The sequence below is a fragment of the Glossina fuscipes genome, unplaced genomic scaffold (assembly GCF_014805625.2).
Source record: "Glossina fuscipes isolate IAEA_lab_2018 unplaced genomic scaffold, Yale_Gfus_2 0, whole genome shotgun sequence".
Taxonomy (NCBI): Eukaryota; Metazoa; Arthropoda; class Insecta; order Diptera; family Glossinidae; genus Glossina; species Glossina fuscipes.
In genome coordinates this window covers 36,336,958-36,347,328 of record NW_023998414.1, presented here as the reverse complement: position 1 = coordinate 36,347,328, position 10,371 = coordinate 36,336,958, and the positions used below count along the sequence as shown (strand labels likewise).

General features: G+C 32.5%; 1 protein-coding gene across 1 annotated transcript; it reads right to left on the bottom strand.

The window, feature by feature from the left end:
* Window positions 1–3,422: 3,422 nt before the first annotated feature.
* LOC119643015 (antigen 5 like allergen Cul n 1) lies at window positions 3,423–3,803 on the bottom strand. Its single transcript, XM_038042372.1, has one exon. The coding sequence runs from the start codon at window positions 3,694–3,696 to the stop codon at window positions 3,463–3,465; it is 234 nt and encodes a 77-aa protein (XP_037898300.1). The 5' UTR covers window positions 3,697–3,803; the 3' UTR covers window positions 3,423–3,462.
* Between the last annotated feature and the right edge of the window lie 6,568 nt (window positions 3,804–10,371).

Below are 10,371 nucleotides of genomic sequence, written 5' to 3'. Positions count from 1 at the left end.
TTTTCATTTTCATTTTCTTATTTTCTTATCAATATCATAAAACACTTTTTTGTCAGACTTCTTCACTTGCAGCTTAGGTGCAACTTTAATAACTAAGAAGAATTTAACCTAAGGAAGCTAAAGAATTTCAAAAGTAACGTACAAACAAAAAATTGAATAAATGAAGAAGTTCGATTGGCTTGCACTTATTTATTTCTTAATGAATTGTATTTTTTTTTTTTGCATTTTTTACAGTTCATTAAAGGAAGAAAGTAAGAATTAATATTTTATGTAAAATTTTTTTCTCCATTACTAAATATATATACAGGAATGTTGTAGGAATTTAACATGATTTCTTCTTTCTTATATATCTAATTTTGCTCATCACTATAGATATTCATACTTTATATGCCTGCATGTATGCGTATAGAAGAGTAAGAAGCATTAAAGTCCATAGCTTACAGTTCTACACATTATTTAAAAATTTGCCGAAACTTTCAAATTGTTTTTATCTTTTATTTCGTCTATCTATTCACACTAAATACATTTTAACGGAAAAATTAAAGTTAATCTGCTTAAAGTGAAATCAAATAAAAATAATTGCATTTTTCACGAAATCCCTGCTTCGCTTATTATTATTTAACATTTTGACGAACGTTTACTTTTTTATTTAAAAGTCGAACTTTGGTGTCTTCTCTGCGATACCGAAATTATTGCCAAAGCCAAAATGAAAGGTCGGCTAGATATTTCATCATACATTAGTTTAGACAATTCAAAAAGGCATTCATCGGTTAGTTCGCCTAATCTTATCAGAGATACATTGAGTTTGTCGTTTCTTCCTTGCAAAAAGGAAGACTCATTTTCAATTTCAGTATTGGATTCGGTGTGTAAAATCAAACCTCTTTTAAAATAAGTTAAAATACTATAAGGGGAGACGGGCAAATCTTAAATACGTTATATTATTTTGCTTAATACAGTTATTCATACAATTACTTTTTAAAATAAGGCCCTAATCGAGATATGATCGAAAAACTGATCCTATTCTAACCGTTTTCAAAAGCGTTCGGTCTTTGATCAAACCAAGTCGGAAAATTATTCTGAATCGATCGGTATATTGTATGTATGTATGTTTAATATCAGAAAACATGATGGACGGACGGACAGACATAATGGGAATGGGTCAATCCAGAAAATTATTCTGAATCGATCGGTATATTGTATGCATGTATGTTTAATATCAGAAAATATGATGGACGGACGGACAGACAGAGAGGAATGGGTCAATCCAGAAAATTATTCTGAATCGATCGGTTTAATAAAAGATGGTTCTATATCGGATACCATCCGCATAAACTTAATATACGGTTGTACCACACAAGTGATGTAGAGTATGAAAAATTCGTTACAGAAATATTTAGCTATATGCGGTATTGCTACAGCAGCGCTTTACCTTATATGCATTTCTAATTGCATGCAACGGCTGTGACTTGATCGTAAGAGGGTGATGTTGTAGAAAGGTTCACTGTTGTATTCATTGAAAATATGTTTGGTTATAAGAACTTTTCGTTCAAGATTACCTTCTCCAAGATCGGTAGTATACTCTCTTCCCTGCCGGCTTTTGTGTTAGTGTCTTCAGTTTGTTAGCAATTACAATTGTATCGCGTCATCAAGAAACCGCGTTGATTTTCAAAGTCGATTTGCGATGATGGCTAAGAAGCCAGATTGTACCAACAACTCTTCAAACAAACAGACGGAGAGAATTGGATTGATTTGGATAAATAATATTGAAGTTTTTTTTTTTTTTTTTCTGACCTATAAAAGAACTGCTTTAGGGTTTTACACAGGGTGTGCCAAGATGTTCTCTTCAAAGAGAAAATATAAAATAATTAAAAGTCTTTATCGGAATTTGCTCATTACGTCTGTCCGTCTGGCTTGCTTGCGTTCAATATATAGCGCGCAAATTTTTGAGATGTTGTAATGAAATTGGATACGGTGACGTGTGATTAGCTCAGGGATGAACACTATTGAAAATGGTTGCGGATCGGAGTAATTTTTCGATTCTTATTTTGAAAATTCGTTATATGGGTAACTGTAATAATATATTCACAAAACAATGGGGATTGGGTATGGTTTTCAAGTAACTTTGATAAGTAACTTATGATATGTGACATCTTCGTATCCTTCCTTGAAGGTATTGTTCGCGATCTGTTGCAAAAACGGACTGAACGGGTGAAACGACTGTCTTTCATGGAGTTGTATTGTGTCATGCAAATATATTGAAGAAGCAGAAGCTTTCGTGAGGCATTGCATTAGAAATTTCTGAACGGATTCGAATGCGTGAGACTATGTGCCTTTAGCGAGCAATAAAAGATTGCGGAACGCGTCATCTTTACATGTCATAGGTTTATGGTGTATCGTTAGCTAAAAGAAAGACTAAGGCTAAGAAGCTTCGTTATTTGTAGTATCATGAACAATTTGGCTAAAACAGAATCACAAGAAATGAAAATAGAGTTGAAATTAGAAATAGTTGGATGTATTGAAATTCCTTATATTTCATACAACATGATTTGACGATAATTACTGCTATGAACCTTTGGCAACTAATACGCAATGGTAACAGAGGAAGGAAAAAATTCAGTGCCACAAATTCTGCATTCCATTGACGGCGAGCAGATATCGCGTTTCTAGCACGTAAGAAAAAATTAATTATATAATAGCGTTCTTACATTTATACGCTATGTCACGTTAACACAATATAAACAATATATGAGGAAATGCTTTATTTAAAATGCAACAAAAATCTATCGCCTTGAACTGATGTATGCATTAATTTCTTGCAACAATTCTTTAAAGTATTTATCAATGAGAGATGAACTATACTTAGTTTATTTGTAGGAGGACGAAAAGGACATAATATTTATGAGTATTTGCTGGGAAGGAGAGGGAGGGGGAGGGGGAGAGGGGGAGGCGCCTTTTAAAATTTTAAACTTTAAAAGATCATTCGTTTCAATATCATCTTCGATACTTCCTGCACTATCATAATCATAGACAGGATCATTCCAATCACAAAGACCTACGAATTTTTCATTCTTTCTATAAAAACATTTCGATGCTGTTGGACGTGCTTTCGTATACTCACGTTCATCCAAGAAGTTCGTAAAATCATAATTGCATATCATTACGAAATTTAATGTAATAATGTTCGGAAGATCGGAAAGCGCAACAACCGCACAGCCAACACGATGCACATGATCGGCCATCAATGTGAGTGAAATAATCAATTATTTTACTGAACATAAAGATTTTTTTTCGGTTTTCTTAACACCTTCACGGTTTCGCGTATTTTTTGGAACTTATCCCTCTGGATGAGGAGGTTGATACGAATCGTTAAATGACTGATTTGCGTTTATATGCTCCCTAAACTAATTTACAATGAAATTTTTTTTCATATGTCATGAGTGTGATTTTAATTTCACGTCTTATTCAGTAATAGCCAATATTTTGGCGGCTATAATGGAAACGTTGCGTGTTATGGCATTGACCATGAGCGAATTTGCAACGTTTAGCATGCAACACCGCCAAGTATGCTAATTCATTTTCCCACTTAAGTTGCGGCATATGCGAGGCACTTTTGTAACCGGTCACTTGACCCGTGGCTATGCGTGAACGCGCTAAATTATGCAAATCCAAAATGAGATTACGACGACGTTCACTCATATAAAGTAGATGTGGTTTTCTACCGCAAGCCGTATCGAAATTGCCATGATTTTGGCAGGCAATGTGCGGCAGTTGGTGTGTATGGCTGCCAGTTGAACAATTCGCACAATGACGGCTGGCAATATGGGTACTCTGATGGTGTTGTTGTGGTGGTGTGGCTCGTCGTGTGGCTCGATGTTTTCAATGTAATTACATTTGCCGCTTTTGCTTTTACTACCATTTTGTTATCCTCTGCCTTTGCCTTTGCTTTTGCCTTTACTATTATCGCTTTTGTTGTTATTGCATTTGATATTTCTGCTATTGTCGTTCTTGTTGTTGTTATTATTGTTGCTGTTATATTAAATAAATTTTCAAATTTTTTCAAAGCTTTTCATATCCTGTCCGAAGTTTTGTTGTAACAATAACAAACCGATTGTTAGGAATTTAATTGAAAAATTTCGCATTTTTATTGGATTTGAATTGTTAGCACGTTTCGCTCTTATTGGTTTTGCGTTTACTATTATATACTGAATTTTTATTATATATGCATACATATATGTATACAAATTCGTTTTGTTTAATGACGGTTGCTTGTTCTCCAGCACCAGCCAGTTGCAAACTGATTTTATTTACCTGCAATTATTGTGTTTTTCTCATAATAAAAAAAAAAAAAAAAAAAAAAAATAAATAAAAAAAAAAAAACCAAAAATTTCAAATTTAATTTGCTTAGCATTACATTCGATTATGCCATACAATAGCTTTTATTAACATAATTGGCAACATATTGATGAAGTGTATAGAATGATGTCTGAACACTAAAGATTAAGTAAAAATACATTGAAAAATTATTAACCCTTGGAGGGTCAATTTGAGCACTATGAAAACGGGAAACGGAGTATTTTATATATATATATATGTAATGTAACATTATTCCAACTTACTAGAGGTCACTAGTGTATTGATGTTTGAATTCGAAATCGATTTTCAATGCTCTGAATATTATCTGGCTTTAGTGACATATTTCGCGCAGCCACGAATCAAATAAGTTTTCAGAGCAGCATTGTTCTATTTATATAATCTGATGCAGTGTCTTCTCTTTTTCAGTGTCAGAAGTTTCAGACAATTTCTATGCAACGCAATATAACTGCAATTATTTGTGCAGTAATTGAAAGTTTGAAACATTTTAAAGCACCTCAGCCCTTCGGATGGAGTCTAATCCTATACTTCTTTTTTGGCATGGCTTAACGTTAATCTATATTATGATATTTTATTTGTTTGTTTGTTTTTTTACTTTTAATAACTTGACTATAATCAAAAGCAATGATCTTAAAATCATTTCAAATATCTTTTGTTAGGAGACCTTCTGTACACTTAGTCACTTGAAAAGTTCGTGAAAATCTTTAAAAGAAAACTAAACACATTATCTAGTTTCGATCGTCATACTAACAAATATTAAACTTTATATGTAATTAATTACTTTCAAAAAAAAAAAAAAAAAAAAAAAAACATTCGTTCGTACTAAAGTGATGATAAAATGCGTGCATGAAACGTGATTTAACGAAGAAAGTAAATAAAATCTCTTCGTGTTAAGAGTCGCAAAGGTGTTCTTGTCATTGTCGAATTGCAGTAAACATTGTTGAACTGTCAATTGTATTTATTATATTACTTTTAAATGCCCAAAAAAAAAAAAATGTATTATAACATAACTTACTTGTCGTACTTTACTGCGCATTCTAGATGGCGTTCGTGTGGATGTATGTTAGATCCATGATGATTTCTCACGGAGGATACACTCTTTATTATTTATACCCATCTATAGAGAAATGTTTTTCAAATTGATTTAATTTTCTTTGTCCGTCTGTCCGTTTAATGTCTATTCATGTAGTTTTCTGTTCCAACTAACAAGTTATAATTTTAAAGATACTTTGGATATAGCGACTAACGTGTTTTATGTTCAAGGATCAATCCCACTGAAAATGCCTTATCTTGGAAAAATTTTTTATATGAAAAGAATTTCATAATTATTTCAACAAATGTCGCTAAGTAATAGTAGTTGGGCACGCGTTGGACCGCATGAGCCAACTTCCTTATAAACGATCTTACAAAAAATGAGCTCTTGTACGGCAATCTAATTTTTAATACTTAACACACAAGTTAACTATACCTAATTTGGACTACATGAATCTATTTTTGTGACGACTGCTCGTACAAAAATGAAAAGCAAACAGTAGGTCAAAAATAGTGAAGGGTCACCATGAAGATTAAATGCCTTTGTATGGAAGTCAAGTGTACTTATGTAATTTTCGGTATTTCCCCGTAAAAATAAATGAAAAATTCTATTAAGCGAAATGGCGTAAGGTGTTTAAGTTCCGGTCTGGCTTGACTATAACCTTTTTTTTTATTTATATATATATTTTTATTGTTTTTTTTTTTTTTTTTTTTTTTTTTTCTTTTAATTTATTGTCTATATGTGTGGGTGCTGTGTGGATAAATCCTTTAACTAAGTATAGAAATTTTTGTAAGGAAAATATTCAACTTACAGACATACAGACACAGACACACAAGGACTTTTCAAAAGAAAAATATATGAGAAAAAAAAAACGCTGTAATGAGCCATGCCGCACCGTTATTTGCGCCACAAAAGGTGTCAGCTATAAAAAATATTGAACTCCTCTAATATTTCAAAAATTAGGGGCGGCGGGTAATGATGATATATAAATCTTATTGGAAAGAATATAAGGGATGAAAAACAAGTAAGAAAATTTTATTTGATTATCGACGAACTTTGTATACCCATCACCATGACCCGAAAATAATGGAAAACGATTACATTTTTGTACTCCATAATATTGGTTGATTTTTTCCATTCTCAGAACAAAAGTGGTGATATTTATAAGTTATGTAAGATGTTGCACTTTATGATCGGCAAATACAGAGGCTCACAGTTTTTGCTACATACACGTACGGGCGTTGGAAGTGTGTTCTTTGAAAAGTTTAGGCGTAAGTGGCAGACGCTATCTTCCTGTAAAAGAATTCATACATCATATGAAGATTTTGAAGCATACTTATGTGCGCTATAAATACAATTATGACATACTATAAAATTAAATAGGCGTGGCTGATTTTGTCCATTTTTGTAGAGATACTACAGCATCGTCTCAGAGAATGAATAAACCGGTCAAATTTTTGTAGACTATCAGATGAGTAATGACCAACTTTTTACTCGTTTTGAAAAGCAGAGGAGCCTTCATCTTACTTCAGTGCACTAGGTGCGTCCTTGGACCGATTTGGCCACTTTTTCAATACCACTTTCATGCTTGCAAAACCTCTTAATGTTTCTGATAAACTTGAAGAGGTCGGCTTCGGGACATGTTTAGAACGCACAGATTTAGAACGGACAGATGGACAGATTTAGCAATTTGTTGCGAATCAAGAATATATATGCTTTGTGAGATGTTTGAAGCTCCCTTCTGGGCGTTGCAAACGTTTTGACAAAATGAATATACCTCTCATCCTTGGTTGGTGAGTATAAAAAGGCATGCTTTCATTCATATTTACATTCATTCATCTACTATACGTATGTCATAAATTTTATTGATAAATGTATTTGTATGTTTGCACGTCTCGGAATGATTTATGATTTCTTATGCATTCGTATTAATGATTAGTTCCTGATGACGGTTATTATCATAAATTTACGTACACACATATTAATGTAATTAAATGTTTGTAAAGAGCATCGGTATTGAGATGAGAATGAGCAATAAAGCAAAATATTTATACGGAGTATGAAGCGAATTTTGAGTATCTACTATATCTCTATATCTGTAGAATATATATATATATATATATACATATATATATAAATTGCATTATATTCATGTAATTTAATATTTTAACTATTGTTAGACTGTGGACAAGTAATTTACGCCCACTTTTATACCATTGCACCGCAGGTTGCTCTGTCTAAGTCTATACTCTAGACCTTTTGCGGTACAAGAATATATATATATATATATATATATATATATATATTCGTGCGAATGCATGCAGCATTCCGAAGCACTTGAGATAGAATAAACGATTCTTTATACCGACCTAAGTGGAATCACTTATTGCATCAATATAAGCTTGTCGGCCCGTTTGACTTTTGTTCAATCTACAGCTCGCAAATTTGGATCTTCTTATAATCGGAACTTCTTATATAACGCTATACTTTGAAAAGTCGTCATATAAATAACCGTAGGGTGATCCAGGTTATTTTATGATTGGCTGCAACCCGCTTTAATCTACTTATAGATAGACTTTGAAAAACAAATATGTGAAAATTGCTTATGAATGCTTCTCTCTGAATAATCCCTGAATAATATTTCGCTCATTATTATCGAAAACTTACTACAAATTCAGTATAAAGTCACTAAGTAAACGAAGCCTGAAATTGGCATACCACTGTTATATTTCAAGCGGAATAATCACCTTAGTATGCTCTTCGATTGTGAGTATACAAGAAAAGGAAAGAAAAAATACTAAAATAATAAATAATAAAAACAAAAAAAAAAATGGCAAATAAGACGTCGTATTAAATATAATTAATAACCTGATGAACATATTGATGAGAGAATTAGTAATGAGTAATATTTGAGCGATTTATTGCCAATAAGATGAATGAGAAAAAAGGTCACGTTGAAGTCACGTTAAGTGAATTCTTTACACATTTAAAATCAAACTATACGTCGTTGATCATTTTTCCACTTGAAAATAAAAAAAAAAAAAAATAGCACATAAAAACGATTTATTGGCCTTGAGAGGAATTCTTGATTGTTTACTGGACTAACTGAAGCGAATTTATACCAAGTAAAAAATATTTTGTCGATTAAGTGAGTTTAAGTTGACCGAATAAGAAAATTTTCTCATCGAACTTTTACGTAATTGTGTTTCGGGATATAACATTTCGATAGCCTGACTTCATTTAATCCATCCAGAGTTATGTGATCGATTTTTGAAATTCTCAGGATCGCATCTGGTCTCATATACACAACTTTGCTTTAGATCGGATAATCAGGTTAGAAACACATGATATGGTTATGGTCAGGCGTTTAATTTGGAATTAAACGCCATTTATCATTTTGGCTCAAAATAATATTCTGAACTGACTGTCCTTGTGTCCACATGGGTAAACTTCTATTCAACATAGACAGTTTTGGAGATATATTGATTGAAATTTAATATATTTATACGTAATGGCGAACGCTATTAAAAGTGAATAGAAAAAAAAAAAAAAAATTTCATTCATTAATACTTCTCGACAAGAACCGATGGAGAATAATACTTTGACATATAGAATAGATATGAAAAATTTAGTTCGGATGGTACCGTATTTTGTAACCCCCTCCCAAAGAAATCTTTTAATTAAAAATAAGCGGTTGGTATGGTAAAGCGAACGAATTTTTAGAATCTTACGATTAAAGTTGATCCCCAACAGGAATTTCGGATACACATTAGCTTTGGTATGTCTGGACCATACAGATCTATTTTTTGAATTTCTTCGGACATCAGGTTTCTCAGGCAATTTTAGCCTTTATATGTGTAATAAACCAAGTTTAAGTTATATCGGTTTTGCGATTTTGGAATCTCTTTCGTATACGTATCCAATTAGTGTAGAGTATTTAATGATGGATCTCGCTCGTTTTACAATGTTTTTACTTGGTCTCTTATAACAAGATTTGTAAAATGGGGAACCGATCATAAAAAGTATGCAAACTAATACATTTCCAATCGGATTTGTCCAGAATATGTCAATGTACCGAATTTTTAGAGATTTTTGGAAATAAATATACATGGACAGACAAGCCTAAATGATCAAGCAGTTTCGATGTATGCATCTATCTCAAATCGTTTTGAGTGTTACGTACATCTAATAAGAAACATAACATGCAGTTTATAAGACCGATAGGTCATTAAAGAGAGACTGGATAATGTAGAGTTGTTAATTGATCTGTGGCTTACATTCGATCAAAGATTACGTTTCAATTTACATACTGAGCTCACCATAAGTAAAGTGACGACCGCGCGTGGGTTTATTAAAAGATGGTCGAAAGAGTTTGACCATCAATATGTTACCAAGAGATATTGGAATATACATCTATTGTGTGGTCTCCTTCTTACAGATTTTATGTCGTTTAAAAATAATTCCCGAAGGAGAAATTTCTTGTCCTTGGAAATGCGGGATGAAATTCATTAGTCTCTTTGTCATCGTATAAGAATAGACTGCTACTATTACACCTTCCTTCAATAGTAAAACGAAGGTTCATCTTAGGTGTCTCCATCGTAGTTAGGTTAATAAACGTCAGTATTGGCTCATTGGCATTATTATGAAAGATAAATCTTAATGTTCCTAGTCGTTGTTCGAGAGATTTCATATTCATAAGGCTTGATCAATCCCGGTATAAGTACGAATTTTTTAACACGTTCAAGGTCCTTTGTAAAAACCTAAATAGTGTCTATAATTCAACTTCAATATCGGATTTGTTAAAGAACATCCACTCACTGCTCCGCAATACATGTAATCTGCTGATGTCATATTTTAAGTAAAATAATGAGTAAATTTAATGTATCATAAGTAAGCTGATTCGGATATATTTTGTAACGTCGGTTGCCTAGCGGTTGCTAAATATCTTCTCTCATAGCTTTTCATTT

Excerpts from the sequence above, each read along its gene's own strand:
- LOC119643015 (XM_038042372.1), bottom strand. The coding sequence starts at position 3,696 with ATGAGTGAACGTCGTCGTAATCTCATTTTGGATTTGCATAATTTAGCG.